Source organism: Sorex fumeus, unplaced genomic scaffold (assembly GCF_029834395.1).
Source record: "Sorex fumeus unplaced genomic scaffold, SorFum_2.1 ptg000019l, whole genome shotgun sequence".
In the NCBI taxonomy this organism is placed as follows: Eukaryota; Metazoa; Chordata; class Mammalia; order Eulipotyphla; family Soricidae; genus Sorex; species Sorex fumeus.
Window position 1 is genome coordinate 332,080 of NW_026606076.1, and position 15,873 is coordinate 347,952.

Below are 15,873 nucleotides of genomic sequence, written 5' to 3' on the forward strand. Positions count from 1 at the left end.
TCCTAGTGATCTCTGACTCAGGGGACCACGTGGGGTGCCTGGGATCGAACCCGTGTCCACCGCATGCAAGGCAAACACCCACCCCTCCCCGCTGTCCTATGGCTCTGGCCCGGCTCTCGGGCTTTCGCCTTCTACCCATAAGCTTTTGTGCTCCCTGGCGCCGCTCTAGCACTCCGCCTCGATTCCCCTTTGGAAGGGTGGGCACTCTAGTCCCCTTGCCTGAACTCGATGTCCTCCTGGTCCACTCTGGACCTCTCTAGATCCTTCTTTCCCTTCCCCCAGGTTCAGTTGCCCCTGGGTTGTGGTTGCAGTGCGCACACACATCATTGCCTCACACTCCTTCCATGGAGCTCCCCGATGTACATTCTGGATGGAAGGGGTGAGGGAGGGGGAGGGATGGGCTCGCCCACCTGGGCACTGGGGTGTCCGGCTTGGGGTGCGGGTACATGAGGGTCTCGCATGACAGAGTGTGCAGCACTGGAAATGGGACGAGGGGGTCCCATGTGTTCAAAGAAGGTACTTCTGGCCACTCTACCATCTCAGGTCCCCCAAAGATTTTTTTGGGTGGGGTGAGGTTAGGGTCACACCCAGTGGTTCGCAGGGGCCATCCCTGGTGCTGTGCTCAAGAGTGACCCTTGGCGGTGCTCCCAGGGGCATATGCAGTGCCCTGGATTGACGCTGGGGCTGACCGCACTCTAGACAAGTGTCTTAAAATCATCTCTACACACACACACACACACACACACACACACACACACACACCTGCCCCAAAGGCTCATATTCTTCGGTGCTGGGGATGGAACTCAGACCAAACACATACAAGTCAGGCACTTTGCCACTGAGTCACGTCCCTGGGGTCCCCCAAAGATTTTAAATTTTTTTAAATTTTTTTTTAATTTTGGGTCACACCCGGCAATGCACAGGGGTTACTCCTGTCTCTGCACTCAGGAATTACCCCTGGTGGTGCTCAGGGGACCCTATGGGATGCTGGGAATCGAACCCAGGTCAGCCACGTGCAAGGCAAACGCCCTACCCGCTGTGCTATCGCTCCAGCCCCCCCTCAAAGATTTTTTTAAGATCACACACAAACACACACACACACACACACACACACACACCACCAACACCCTGTGTTTGAGAGAAGGAAATGGAAAGCCAGGCCAGGACGCTGTGAGCTGGTTCAACACATTCAGAGCATATCTGGAAGTGCTCTGAACAACCACCCCCCCTCCCGCATTTTGTTCCTGGGGAAACTGAGGCGCGGGGCAGCCAGGGGACCTGGCTTGCCAGAAGGGTAGGAGGACCTGGGATGAGAACCCGAGTCTGGAACTGGCCCTCCTCACCCCTCCCTCCCTCCCACCACCACACCACCTCCATGCAGACCACCGTTCGGGCCCCTGCTACTTGGCGCTGGTCAGGGGTCAGTGCATGGGAGCCACCACCGAGCACTACAGCCGCGGGGGCTGCTGCTGTGAGCGGGGCAGGTGCTGGGCGGCCGAATCCCGCCCTGAGTTGTGTCCTGCCGCAGGTTCTGGTGAGTGGCCTGGGCTGCCTCCCCTCCCACCCTCTAACCCTGCCCGCCCTGCCGTTGGGGCTCAGCCTCGAACCCTGCTTCCTCCCTCTCCCAGCCGAGTCCCTGAGACTGTGTGCCCAGGGGCCCCTCCCTGGCTTCGCACCCGGTGCTGCGGGTCCTGGCCTCAGGTCTCCACCGCAGGAATTGCCAGGCGCCGAGCGAGCGGTTCCTAGCCTGGGCCTGGATGGGACGCACGTAGGTGAGACGGGGGTTTGAGAGGAGAGTCCCCAAGGATTTTCGCCGGGGGTGAAAGTCTTGAGCTCATTCTTGGGGGCCCGGGGGGTACGGATGTTGGGGATGCCCAGGATCTGGGCTCTAAGTAGGGGGTTCTAACACCGGGGTACCAGCTCCGTGAATCTGACCTGTGATAGGGATCTGAACTCAGCACAGGGGTTTTATTATCATTTTTTTTTGGCTTTTTGGGTCTCATCCAGCGATGCTCAGGGGTTACTCCTGGCTCTGCACTCAGGAGTTACTCCTAGCGGTGCTCAGGGGACCCTATGGGATGCTGGGAATCGAACCCAGGTCGGCCGCGTGCAAGGCAAACGCCCTACCCGCTGTGCTGTCACTCCAGCCCCCAGTGTTTTTTTTCTTTTTTTGCTTTTTGGGTCACACCCGGCAATACACAGGGGTTACTTCTGGCTCTGCACTCAGGAGTTACTCCTGGCGGTGCTCAGGGGACCCTATGGGATGCTGGGAATCGAACCCGGGTCGGCCGCGTGCAAGGCAAATGCCTTCTCCACTGTGCTATCACTCTGCCCCCTATTATCATTATTTTTTTATTCTGGGGCCACACCTGGTGGGCTGACTCCTGGCTCTGTGCTCAGGGATCACTCCTGGTGGGGCTCCTGGGGACCCTGTGGGGTGGCAGGGACCAAAACCTACGTTGGCACACCCTGCCCACTATACCATCCGGCCCCCAGGGCAGGGGCTTAGAGCTGGGTTGGGGTGTGTGTGTGTGTGGAGGGTGGGAGGATGAGGGGAGTCTCACCCAGACTAAGCAGCTCAGAATTAGAAACAGATCCCAGGGGCTGGAGCGATAGCACAGTGGGTAGGGCGTTTGCCTTGCACGCGGCTGACCCGGGTTCGAATCCCAGCATCCCATAGGGTCCCCTGAGCACCGCCAGGGGTAATTCCTGAGCGCAGAGCCAGGAGGAACCCCTGGGCATCGCCGAGTGTGACCCAAAAAGAAAAAAAGAAAAGAAACAGATCCCGGAGTTGAAGCATGAGAACCTGCCGGGCCAAGAGCACTGGGACAGCAGGGAGGGCACACGGCTGACCCGGGTTCAATCCCCGGTGCCCCGTAGGGTCCCCAGAGCACTGCCAGGAGTGATCCTGGCTGCTGGAGGCGGAGGCGGCGGGTCCCAGCCTCAGAGAGGTGCTGAGAGAAGGGAGAGATAGGCAGGGGGTGCCACGCGGGCTACACGCAGGGCATCCGGGGCCAGTGCACAGGTGAGTTGGGGGAGGATGGGGTGGTCCACAGTGGGGCGGGGCAGGGAGGGCGCCCCCTGGCGGGCAGGTGTCAAGGGCCTCCGCTGATGCAGCGCGCGAGCACCCCCTACCGCCAGGAAGCCGCATGACACCCGCTGGTTCCTAACACAAGCTCACCAACGCCCCCCACCCAGCTCCACACAGTGCTGGGGTCCTAAGGGTCGCGGGTGCGGGAGTTGGAGCCTGCCTCTGGGGTCTGTCTGTGAGCCTCGTAGTACAGCAGGGAGGGCCTTTGTCCTGCCCATACCCAGCCCAGATTCCATCCCCGGCATCCCAGAGGGTCCCCCCCAAACCCGCTCGCAGGAATTCCTGAGCACAGAGCCAAGAGTCAGCCTTGAGCATCGCCCCCCTCCGGGAATAGTGCAGCGGAGAGCGCACCACCTTGCATAAGGCTGCCCCAGTTCGATCCCCGGCACCCCATATGTCTCTAGACGTGGAGGCCAGGCCCTGCACCCCCCTTCTCTCCGCAGACGTTGATGAATGCCGCATCTCCCCTGAGCTCTGCAGCCCGGGCGCCTGTCGCAACATCCCCGGGAGCTTTGAGTGCCAATGTCCACCCGGCTACGAGAGCAGCTTGGCACTGGAGAACCGCTGTGTGGGTGGGTGAACCCCACCAAGGTCGGGGAGGGGGCGTGGTGGAGAGCGGCAAAGGTCCTGCGGTAGGGGGTGTGAGAGGAGATTGCTGGGCACAGAGGCCGAAGCCCTGGGATGAACCAGGTCCGGGGGAAGCCTTGAACGTGGAGTGTTGGGGGGCTACAGATCTGCTCCCCACCTGTTGGCCTGGCACCTGGCCTTCCTGCTCAGTCCCTAGACATGCGGAGGGTGGGGGGCTTTCTCAGGCCTTGAGGGGCCCTGATTCACCTGAACTCAGCACTTTGGGTCATTGGGACCCCGAGACTCAGGATCTCCTGGCTTTGGGGGGATGTGAGGAAGGGGTGCTGGAGACATGGACTTTCCCTCAGCCCCCTTCCTCCGTCTCTCCTTCCCTCCTCTTTTCTCTCTCTCTCTCTCCCTCTTTCTTTTTCCCTCACTCTCTCTCCTGCCCTGAACAACCCCCTCCCTCCGCCCCCCCGGCACACACCCAGATGTGGATGAGTGTGCCCGAGACCCCCAGCTGTGCCGGGACGGCTCTTGCCTGAACACGGCGGGGAGTTTCTCCTGCCTGTGCCCTCCAGGACACTCGCTGCCGCCGGGGCGCTCTGCCTGTCAGGGTGAGTGGGAGAGGGAAAGGTCCGGGTGGGCACATGGGGGTGGGAGGCGCGTGATTGCGTTTGGCCTGGCAGCGCCCGAGGGCGCGTGCATCTGAGCACGTAGAGCGGAGGTAGGCACCCAGGTCTTGGGGTGTCCGTGTGCAGACGCGCTCTGCAGGGACGTGTGAACAGAAGGGGTGGGTGCACGTGCGTATGTATGCCCACGCGCGTGCCAGGGTGCACCCGTGAATGGGTGTGTGAGTGCATTAGGTGGCTGGTTGCGGCGCCCGTGAATGGGTGCACGCGGGCATGGGTGGGTGCGCCCGTGAATGGGTGGGTGCACTTGGAAACGGGTCTGCCGTGAATGGCTGTGCGCATGTGTGCGTGCGCCCGTGGATGGGTGCGCGCGCGCGCGCATGTGGGTGCGTGCGTCCTAGTGCATGCGGCTTCCCCCACCCCACGCGTGTTGGGACGGGCCACGCGGCAGATGCGGGCCCCGCCCTTCCCCCCCCCGCACCCTCACCCCTGCAGCCTTGTGCCCCCCTATTCCAGACCTGGACGAGTGCGCCGAGAACTCGGACCTGTGTCCCCAGGGCCACTGTGTCAACGTCGTTGGCACCTTTCACTGCGCGTGCCCCGCGGGCTTCCGGAGCACCCGCGACCGCCAGGGCTGCGTGGGTGAGATGGATCTAGGCCCCCCAAAGCCCCCTCAGAGCCCCGTCCCCCGCACCCCTGCCCTCATGCACCCACCCCCACACATCACCCTCCTCCTCCTGGGTCCCTCCGCGCTCCAGCCCTCCACCAGCCCCAGCTGGGCCTTGGGGGGTGGCCTCGGGAGAAGGGAGCCCCCTCCCCGCCTGCAGCCCGGCCCCCTCGCTGCTGTCTCTCGCCGCTAGACGTGGACGAGTGTGCGGAGACCCCCGGGATCTGCAATGGGGGTCAGTGTGCCAACTCGCCGGGCGCCCACCGCTGCCTGTGCTCAGCGGGGTTCAGGGCCATGCCAGACGCCAGATCCTGTGTGGGTGAGGATGAGGGGAACCCCTGGGGAGGATGGTGGGGCTGGGGTGAGTGTCTTTTGTGCCCCACCCAAAAGTGAAAAAAAGAAATCAGCCCACAGCAGCTGAACGTGCCATTTTCTTACTTCCTTTCTTGGATTTTTGGGGGGCGACTTTGGCGGACACCCAGCAGTGCTCAGAGCTGACTCCTGACTCTGTGCTCAGGGGTCACTCCTGGTGGGGCTCAGGGGGACCTTATGTGATGCCGGGGAATTAAAATGTATTGACAGGGACGAGAGAGATAGTAGAGGGGAGGGCACTTTCCTTGCACGGGGCCGACCTGGGTTCGATCCCCAGCACCCCATAGGGTCCCCCAACAATTACTAGGAGTAGTTCCTGAATGCAGAGCCAGAAGGAATCCCAGAGCTTCCACCACCCCTCCCCCCAAAAATAAAACAGACAAAAAGAAATAAGCTAATTGGGCAGCTTGCAAGACAAATGCCTTCAGCCCTGTCTTACCTTGGCCCCAAATCGGGGCTTACAACGGGTGTAGCCCAGGGCAGTGCCCATGGAGCAAGGGGTGTTGCCACAGAGCCCCGAATAAAAGTTGGCATTGCGGCTCCCCCAAAGAAAAGTTCTAGGAGCTGGAGTGATAGCACAGCGGGTAGGGCGTTTGCCTTGCACGCGGCCGACCTGGGTTCAATCCCCAGCATCCCATAGGGTCCCCCGAGCACCTCCAGGGGTAATTCCTGAGTGCAGAGCCAGGAAGAACCCCTGTGCATCACCAGGTGTGACCCAAAAAGCAAAAAAAAAAAAAAAAGACAAAAAGTTCTAGATTTGCACTCCTTGCACGTGGTCGATCCCAATTCAGACCGACCTCGGCACCTCATAGGGGCCTCCATGATTGATCCCAGAGCACGGAGCCGGCCAAGAGCCGGGAATTGGCTCTGAGCACCGTCAGGGGTGGCCCCAAATCCAAATAAACAAAGGCGGCAGGATCTCCCGAACCTTCTGGTTTAAATTACCCCAGAAGCAAACAAGACGTTGGCATGACGGACTTCTGCCAGCCCCTCACCCTCAGGAATGCCCTATTTCGGGGGGGCGGGGTGCAGGCCTGGTGAGGCCCGTCTGGAGCCAGCCAAGGCTGAATTCACAGCCCTCAGCTGCCAGCTTGAGGTTGGGTGGGGGGAAGCTGAGGGGAGCCCCACATTGTGAGCTGAACCCCCATAATTGCCTCCAGGGGGCCCATGCGAACACAAAGGGGTCCTTTGTCTGCCACTGCCCGCTGGGTTACAGCGTCAGGCACGGGTCTGCTGTGGGCTGCAGCGGTGTGCTTGAGGGTCCCCGGCACGGAGAGCTGGGGGGGGTGTTTCTGGGTCTCTGTCCCATCTTGGGGTTCGCGACAAGCACATACTTGTTGGGGATCCATGGAGACCCCCGGTTACTCGCAGCAGTATGCAAGCTTGGTGATTTTTCTTTTTTTTTCCTTCTTCTTTGTCTCCTTCTCTTTCTTCTTTTTTGGTGGGTCTCACACCTGGCAGTGCTCAGGGCTGACTCCTGGGTCCGAACTTAGGAATCACTCCTGGCAGCGCTTTGGGGGGGCCCCCTCTCTGGTGCCAGGGATCGAAATCGAGCCAGACATGTACAAAGCTAACATCCTCCCTGCTGGGCTATTGCTTGGCCCATTTAATGATGCTTCAGAGAGTTTTTGGTTTTTTTTTTGCTTTTTGGGTCACACCCGGCGATGCACAGGGGTTACTCCCGGCTCTGCGCTCAGGAGTTAGTCCTGGCGGTGCTCAGGGGACCCTATGGGATGCTGGGAATCGAACCCGGGTCGGCCGCGTGCAAGGCAAAAACGCCCTCCCCGCTGTGCTATCGCTCCAGCCCCTTCAGAGAGACTTTCTGTCTTTCTCTTCTTCCTTCCTTCCTTCCTTCCTTCCTTCCTTCCTTCCTTCCTTCCTCTCTCTCTTGCTTTCTTCCTCTATTTTTTTCTCTCTCTCTCTATCCCTTTTTTGGTGCCCCTCGGCAGTGCTCAGAGCTGCCTCCTGGCTCTGCACTCAGAGATCTCTGTCGCAGAGCCTGGGGGGACTTTTATAAGGGGCCGAGGATCGAACCTGCGTCAGCCACATGCAAGGCAAACGCTCTTCCTGCCATCCTACACCTCTGGCCCCAGCGTTGACTTACTTCTACTTAATAGTTGGGTGGGTCACACCAACCAGTGCTCAGGCGCCCCATAATTCGGGGGCTGAAACCTGGGGCTCCCGCCTGCACTGCGCCCTCTCAGCCGCTTTCGGGGCCTTCCACTCCCTCTTTACCTAGTTTGGTTTGGTTTGGGGCCACATTCAGCGGTGCTCAGAGGTTACTCCTGACTCTGTGCTCAAGAATCCTTCCTGGCAGTGCCTGGAGGACCCTCTGGGATGCTGGAGAGCAAACCTGGTCAGCCACGTACAAGGCAAACTCCCCGCTGCAACTCTTGCTCTGGCCCCACTTTTTTTTTCCCACTGTGGGGGTCTTCCCAAGCCATGCTCAGGAGGGCGGGGACTCCCCCCGTACCTATTAGCCAACAGGGCCATGGTTTCAATGCTTCACCCATTGACGTGTTGCTCGAGGGCTTGGCGGTGCTCCAGTGCCCCCAAGGTCACACCCAGCAGTGCTTACAGGCAGGGGGTCATGCCAGGCCAGGGAGAGAATTCAGGTCCCTATGCATGGAAGGCAAGTGGCCCTAACCACTGAACCATCTTTTTGGCCCCCGGCATAGTTGCTTGGAACACCGCTCCTGTTATTTCAGTCCGTTCCGGTGTGCTGCTGGGTTTCGTGTCTGTGGGGTTTGGGGGGTAGGGAGGGCATCTCCTCTTGGGCCCTGAGAGAGGCAAATGCTCGTTTCTGGGCCCTCTGGGGATCCTCACTCCTTCCAAGTTGCCCCCACGCTACCCCAGAAACCCAATTTCTGTTGCCTTGATGGGTTGGGGGCGGGCGGTTGCTGCCTCGTCACCTCTCTCTGGGCCCCGCCACTGTGGTCACTGAGTCCCCACCTTCCAGACGTGGATGAATGTGAGCGTGGAGGACCCCGCTGTGGCCCCCATGCATCCTGCCTCAATGTCCCCGGGAGCTTCCGCTGCCGCTGCCCGCCAGGCTGGAGGGGAGATGGTCACAAGTGCCACGGTGAGTGCTGGACACGGGCGGCTGCGGCGGGGGGTGGGGGTGGGTCCCTGTCCCCATGGGGGCTGGTTCGGGGTGATGTCGGGGGCTCGGCCGCCCCCACGGTTCTGGCTCTGCGCCCCCCACAGATCTGGACGAGTGTGCTGACCCCGTGCCCCGGTGCAGTCCGCATGCTCGATGCTTCAACACCCCTGGATCTTACCGCTGCGCCTGCCGGCCTGGCTTCCTGGGGAACGGCCTCTCCTGCCAAGGTGCGCCCCGTTGGGGAGGTGGCGCGGAGCTGGGGGCCAGGGGGTGCCTGTGGTGGCGTCTGTGGCCTTCCAGGTTCAAGGTGACCCTCTGCCGATCCCCTTCTGCCTGTCCGTGGGCTGAGCTGCCCGGCCCCCCTGCCCCATCCCCCGCCATTCCTCAGACACGCCTCCGCCCCTCCGCTTGGAACCGTGTGATTTAGTTTTTGGGTTTTGGGGGGTTTTGGAGATACACCCAGCTGTGCTCAGCGCCGACTCCTGGCTCGGTGCTCAGGGTTGACTCCTGGCTCTGTGCTCAGGGATGACTCCCAGCTCTGTGTTCAGGGTTGACTCCTGGCTCTGTGCTCAGGGTTGACTCCTGGCTCTGTGCTCAGGGTTGACTCCCGGCTCTGCGCTCAGGGATGACTCCCAGCTCTGTGTTCAGGGTTGACTCCTGGCTCTGTGCTCAGGGTTGACTCCTGGCTCTGTGCTCAGGGTTGACTCCCGGCTCTGCGTTCAGTGCTGACTCCCGGCTCTGTGCTCAGGGTTGATTCCTGGCTCTGTGCTCAGGGTTGACTCCTGGCTCTGCGCTCAGTGCTGACTCCCGGCTCTGTGCTCAGGGATGACTCCTGGCTCTGCGCTCAGGGATGACTCCCGGCTCTGTGCTCAGGGTTGACTCCTAACAGAACCTTTGGGTGCCCTGTTGAGTGCCTGCCAGCAATTGAACTTGAATCAGACACGTGCAAAGCAGTCTCCCCGCCCCTGTACTGTGTCTCCAGCCCCCCTTGGGAGGATTTTGGGGCCACACCCAGCAGTGCTCAAAGGACCCTATGGGGTGCCATGGATTGAACCTGGGTCGGCCCTGTGCAAGACCAGTGCACTCCCCACAGTGCTCTCACCCCTGACCCGGTGTCTGGGTTCTTAGCACTTCTTGCCTGTGACCCTGGGTGTCTGGGACGTTCTGGGGGTTCCACCTGCCCCCCCGTGGTCCTGACCCTCTGGCCCCAGCCCTCTGCCCCCCGGGGACCCTCAGACAGGGATGAATGTGCCGAGAACGCGGACATCTGCACCCACGGGCGGTGCCTTAACGTGCCCGGTGGCTTCCGCTGCGAGTGTGATCCGGGGTTTGAGCGCACGGAGGACCAGCGGGCCTGTCGGGGTGAGACGGGGCTTCACCCTCGGGTGGGCGGTGGAGAGCAGAGGCGGCAGTGGGTGGGCGTGGGGCTGACCTGGGGTTCTGCACCCCACAGAGGTGGACGAGTGTGCGCCCACATGTCCATCGACATGCGTACACATGTTCATGAACACACATGTCTGTGGACACACATGCACACATGCCCATGAATATACGTATGCACGTGGCACGAACACTTGTACACACGTCTGTGGACACATATCTGTGAACACGCGTGTGCACCCACGAACATACAAATGCCCATGCATGGACACACATCACACACGCACACTGACATGTGCAGTCCGTGCACATCTCTGAACACATCACACGTATGTGTATGCACACGTGTTGCAGACGCTTGCAAACATACACACATGCCCAGGAACCCACAAGCACAAAAAGAGACACACAGACACAGGCATGCTCACGGACACACCCTGACACTCGTATGCAGGCATGTCCACACATGCAGACACTCGAACACACGCGCCCTCACGGTCCCACACAGACGCTGAGTGGGGAGTTGCATAGTTTTCCAGGCAGTGCACGCGTGCATGCGGCCCACACAGCTGTCCCCTACACACAGAGATGCACGGTCAGTCACTCCCCGAGGCATGTGTGCACACACGCACGTGCACACACCCGTTTACACACTCACATACACACGCCCACCCCCACACACTCAAACCACACTCACAAAGACCCACACATTCACATACTCATACACACTCACCCTCACACCCACACACACTCACAAACACCCACACACTCACATACACACACTCACCCTCACATACACACACTCACACTCACAAACACCCACACACTCACATACACACTCACATACACACACACTCACACACCCACATACTCACACACACTCACACTCACACTCAAACCATGCTCACACAGACCCACACATTCAGATACTCATACACACACTCACTCTCACACTCACACACACTCACAAACACCCACACACTCACATACACACACACCCTCACACCCATACAAACTCTTACATACTCACATATTCACAAACACCCACACACTCACTCACACACTCACCCTCACATACACACACACTCACACCCACACACATTCATACACACTCACAAACACCCACACACTCACACACACTCACCCTCACACTCAAACCACACTCACAAAGACCCACACATTCACATACTCATACACACACTCACCCTCACACTCACACACTCACAAACACCCACACACTCACACACACTCACACTCACATACACACTCACACACCCACACACTCACATACACACACCCTCACACACTCATACACACTCACATACACACACACCCTCACACCCATACAAACTCTTACACACTCACATACTCACAAACACCCACACGCTCACATATACACACACCCTCACACCTATACAAACTCATACACACTCGCACACTCACACACACAAACACCCACACACTCACATACACACACTCACCCTCACATACACACACTCACACACCCACACACTCACATACACACACCCTCACACTCACACACACTCATACACACGCTCACACACTCAAACACCCACACACTCACCCTCACACCCACACACACTCATACACACACTCACAAACACCCATACACTCACATACACACACTCAAACTCACTCACCCCCATACACACACGCAGCCAATCACACACACACTCACATGTTCACACCCACACTCGCACCCGTGCCGACCCGCCGCCTGCTGACCATTGTCCATTTCTGCCCGTGCAGATGCCCGGCTGGGAACCTGTTTCCTGGACCTGCAGCCCCGAGGGGACGGGGACTGGTCCTGCGGCGCTGAGCTCGGGGCCGCTGTCCCCCGGGGGACCTGCTGCTGCTCCCTGGGCGGGGCCTGGGGCAGCCCCTGTGAGCCGTGCCCGATGGCCAACACCAGTGAGTCTGGGCGTTGGGGTGCGGGGTGGGGAGGGCACTGAGCCTGGGTCAGGCCAGCTGGAGCTGGGACCGAGGAGTCAGTGCTCCCGGGACTGGGGGAGTAAGCTCGCTGTCCACGGGTCTAAGAGGCAGGGGGCCGGCTCAGGAGAAAGCCATGGGGAGGAAAAGGTTCCCAGAGTGAAACATTTGAATGGTGTTTTGAAGGATGAATAGGAGTTTTCCAGGCAAAGCAAGGGAAGGGATGTCTGTCATGAGGGAACAGCGGGGACAAAGGCTTGAGACAGGTGGGGGCCGGAGCAATAGGACAGGCGGGAAGGCGTTTGCCTTGCACACAGCTGACCTGGGTTTGACCTCCGGCACCCCGTCGGGTCTCCTGAGCACCACCAGGAGTAATTCCTGAGTTCAGAGTCAGGAGTATTCCGTGAACACTGCTGAGTGTAGCACAAAAACAAGAACAAGAGGTTTGAGAAAGACTCCTGCCCACTTCCTTAGTGAGGTGTGTGTGTGTGTGTGTGTGTGTGTGTGTGTCTGGGTGGGGTTTTGAAGGATGAATAGGAGTTTTCCAGGTTGCGTTAAGGGGAATGATGAATGACAAAGGGGAACAGTGGGTGCAAACCCCAGGAGTGGTCCGCCTCTCCTGGCCCTATGAAGGCAAGGGTGCAAGGATATAGTGGTGGGAGAGGGAGACAGGACCCTCTTCTTGAGGACCCCTGAGCCCTGAGCCCCTCACGGTACCTGCCTCTCTTGCAGCTGAGCACCGGACCCTGTGTCCCGGCGGAATGGGCTTCCGGCCCCACCCTGTCACGTTCATTCTGGAAGGTGAGTCCCCCACGGAGCCCCTGATCGGTTCCCTGTCTCTGAGTTACACACACACACACACACACACACACACACACCTGGAAGCCGAGTGTCAGATCCCAAGTGTGCCTCTGGCTTATGATGAAGTTTTCCACACCACTCCCCGCCTTTATTTTTGTCTCTCTCTTTTTTTCACCCGCCTTTATTTTTGTCTCTCTCTTTTTTTTCACCTACTACTTTGTTAATCTAGCTCAGTGTTCCCCCAAAACAGGCCACAGCGACCCCAGGGAGCCCCTGGGACAATCCAGGAGGGTTGGGGGTGCCCTTGGGTTCCAGGGGTGGGGCTTTCTATCTCTTCTCTCTTTTTATTATTATTTTGGCTTTTTTATTGGGGGGGGTCACACCTGGCGATGCTCAGGGCTTCCTCCTGGATCTGCACTCAGGAATTACTCCTGGAGGTCTGGGAGACCTTATGGGATGCCGAAAATCGAACCCAAGTCAGCTGCATGCAAGGCAGACACCTTCCTCTTTGTACTATCACTTCTCTCTCTCTCTTTTTTTTTAATTTTTATTAGTGAGACACCATGAGGTACAGTTGTAGACTTACACATTTTGTGCTTGGGTTTCAATTATACAATGACCAAGTACCCATCCCTCCACCAGTGCCCATTTCCCACCACCACGGATCCCAGTATCCCTCCCACCCCCCATTCCCCCCCCATCCCACCCTGCCTCTGTGACAGGGCATTCCCCTCTGTTCTCTCTCTCCTTTTGGGTGTTGTGGTTCGCAAAAGAGTCAAGCCTGATTTTCAGGGAGAAATGTTGGATGATTTACTTTCCATCGATCACTTTGCATGTAAGGAAATGTTGCGTGGCCGCTTATGTGGCCGCGCGGTCTGGAAAAAATGTCCTGGTACCCACATGCCAGAGCCATGCTTGTAGAAGCTCATGGTCACTGGGGTTCCATCTGGAGAAGGCGGGACAGCAGCACCTACCCCATCTGGGACCTCCCGGTGATATCGGCTCTGTTTGGGACCTGGAGCATTCTCTGGGAGCTGTGGGGCCCTCCAGCCGGTTTTCTTCTTTGTTGCTGTGTGCTGTAAGATGGCGCTGGCGGGCGCGTTGTGGGCATGACTTCTGGAATCAGAAGTTGCCTGGGAGCCGGGCGGCCCCATTGCAGTTCGGAAAAAATGTCCTGGTACCCGCATGCCAGAGCCATGCTTGCAGAAGCTCATGGTCACCAGGGTTCCATCTGGAGAAGGCGACATCGCTTCTCTTAAAGAAAGATTTCCAAGAAGGAGCTGTGGGAGTTCTTTCTTTTTTTGGCTTTTGTTTGGGGGCCACACCTGGCAATACTCAGGGCTTCCTCCTGGCTCTGCACTCAGGAATGACTCCTAACGGTGCTCGGGGGTCCCTGTGGGATGCCGGGGATGCAACCTGGGTCAGCTGCATGCCAGGCAAATGCCCTCCCCACTGGCCTATCGTTCTGGCCTGACCCCTGGATTCATTGATCCATCCATAGCATCCTCCGATTCTTGGGGGCAATGAGAGTAGGGAAGGATTTCACCCTGAGGGTCTCTGTGATGGATGGAGGGATGGGAGATGGATTTGTAGTTTAAGGATGAAGGGAGAGTGTAACATTGACCCAGGAGAGTCCGGCTAGAGCTTCTGAGAGATCCTGGACGAACCCACAGAATATTCAGTGCTTGATGATGATGATAACTATTATTATTATTTTTTTTTTTTGGTTTTGGAGCCAACCTGGTGGTACTCAGGGCTGACTCCTGCCTCTGCACTCAGGGATCACTCCTGGCAGTGCTCAGAGTTGGGGAGGAGTCATGTGAGGTACTGGAGATCAACCCTGGATCACCTGCATGCCAGGCCACCACCCTCCCCACTGTCCTATTGTGCCAGCCCCTAGTGCTTGATTACTCTATTTTGGGGGGGACAGTCACATCCGGTGATGCTCAGGGGTTACTCCTGGTTCTGCACCCAGGAATTACTCCTGGCGGTGCTCGGGGGACCCTATGGGATGCTGGGAATCGAACCCGGGTCGGCCGCGTGCAAGGCAAACGCCCTACCCGCTGTGCTATCGCTCCAGCCCAGTGTTTGATTATTCTTACCCAGGCAGGACTTGGGGCTGAAGAGAGAGGACAGTGGGGAGGGCGTTTGCCCTGCATGCGACTGACCCGGGTCTGGCACCCCCATAGAGTGCCCAAGCCCACCAGGAGTGATCCCTGAGTGCAGAGCCAGGAGGGAGCCTGGGGGGGGTGACTCAAAAAAAAACAATAAAAAGAAAAACTGGCTTTTCCAGACCCCCCCCAACAAGAGCCCAGGGTGGGTGTGGGGGACCCCTGAGTCTTCTGTTTGCTTTGACTTTTCCTAATGCCTCCACTTCCTGGCAGACATTGACGAGTGCCAGGAGCTGCCGGAGCTGTGCCGAGGAGGTGACTGTGCCAACACCTTTGGCAGCTTCCGGTGCAAGTGCCCGCCCGGCTACCACCTTTCGGAGGACACGCGTGTTTGTGCGGGTGAGCACGGGCCCTCCCTCCCCTCTTCTCCTCCTCTGTTTTCTGGGCCTGAAATGCACCCAGGAACCAGTTTCCCTCCAGTCCCCTGCTCTGTGCTGCCGTCCCTCAACTCCCAGCCTGGTCAGACTCTAGCATCACCGTCCTCTGTGGCAGAGGTTCTGGGCTAAGAACGGGACACAGAAGGCACCCCACGTTTCCTTGCTTTACTTCTCATTTCTCTTCTTTTTTTTTCTTTTTGGGTCACACCCGGCGATGCTCAGGGGTTCCTCCTGGCCCTGCACTCAGGAATTACTCCTGGCGGTGCTCAGGGGATCCTATGGGATGCTGGGATTCGAACCTGGGTTGGCCGCGTGCAAGGCAAACGCCCTACCCGCTGTGCTATTACTCCAGCTCCTCTCGTTTCTCTTCTTTTCGGGGGTGAGCAGTGCTCAGGGCTGACTCCTGGCTCTGCGCTCAGGGATCACTCCACGCAGGAGCTCGGGGGACCCTATGGGGTGCCGGGGATCGAACCCGGGTCAGCTGCGTGCAGGGCAAACGTCTTCCCCGCTGTGCTATGGCTCCAACCTCTCACTCCGTGTCTCTTTGCCATTCTTACTATTCTCCTTTGCATACTGCAAGAATCTAACTCAGAGATCCTGTTTTCCCCATAGATGGGAGGTCAGAATTAGCTCTTTCCCACCCCCGAGCCCTGCTTCATTCCCTATCCTAGCTTTTTCTGTCACTGTGCATGTTTTGTTTTTGTCCTTGGGCCATCCCCCTGGGATGATGCTCAGAAGCTACTCCCAGTTCAGTGCTTAAGG

At 58.7% G+C, this 15,873-nt stretch overlaps 1 protein-coding gene across 1 annotated transcript in view; it reads left to right on the top strand.

Annotated features, from left to right (window-relative positions):
- Positions 1–15,873, top strand: part of FBN3 (fibrillin 3) — a 41,040-nt gene that overhangs the window by 5,270 nt on the left and 19,897 nt on the right. Inside the window, exons 8-20 of the mRNA XM_056113239.1 lie at positions 1,382–1,534; positions 1,629–1,772; positions 3,535–3,663; positions 4,150–4,275; positions 4,807–4,932; positions 5,151–5,272; positions 6,466–6,577; positions 8,289–8,411; positions 8,537–8,659; positions 9,669–9,794; positions 11,583–11,744; positions 12,495–12,563; positions 14,948–15,073. Coding sequence (XP_055969214.1) covers positions 1,382–1,534; positions 1,629–1,772; positions 3,535–3,663; positions 4,150–4,275; positions 4,807–4,932; positions 5,151–5,272; positions 6,466–6,577; positions 8,289–8,411; positions 8,537–8,659; positions 9,669–9,794; positions 11,583–11,744; positions 12,495–12,563; positions 14,948–15,073 — 1,641 coding nt within the window. The remainder of the gene's footprint in view (positions 1–1,381; positions 1,535–1,628; positions 1,773–3,534; positions 3,664–4,149; positions 4,276–4,806; positions 4,933–5,150; positions 5,273–6,465; positions 6,578–8,288; positions 8,412–8,536; positions 8,660–9,668; positions 9,795–11,582; positions 11,745–12,494; positions 12,564–14,947; positions 15,074–15,873) is intronic.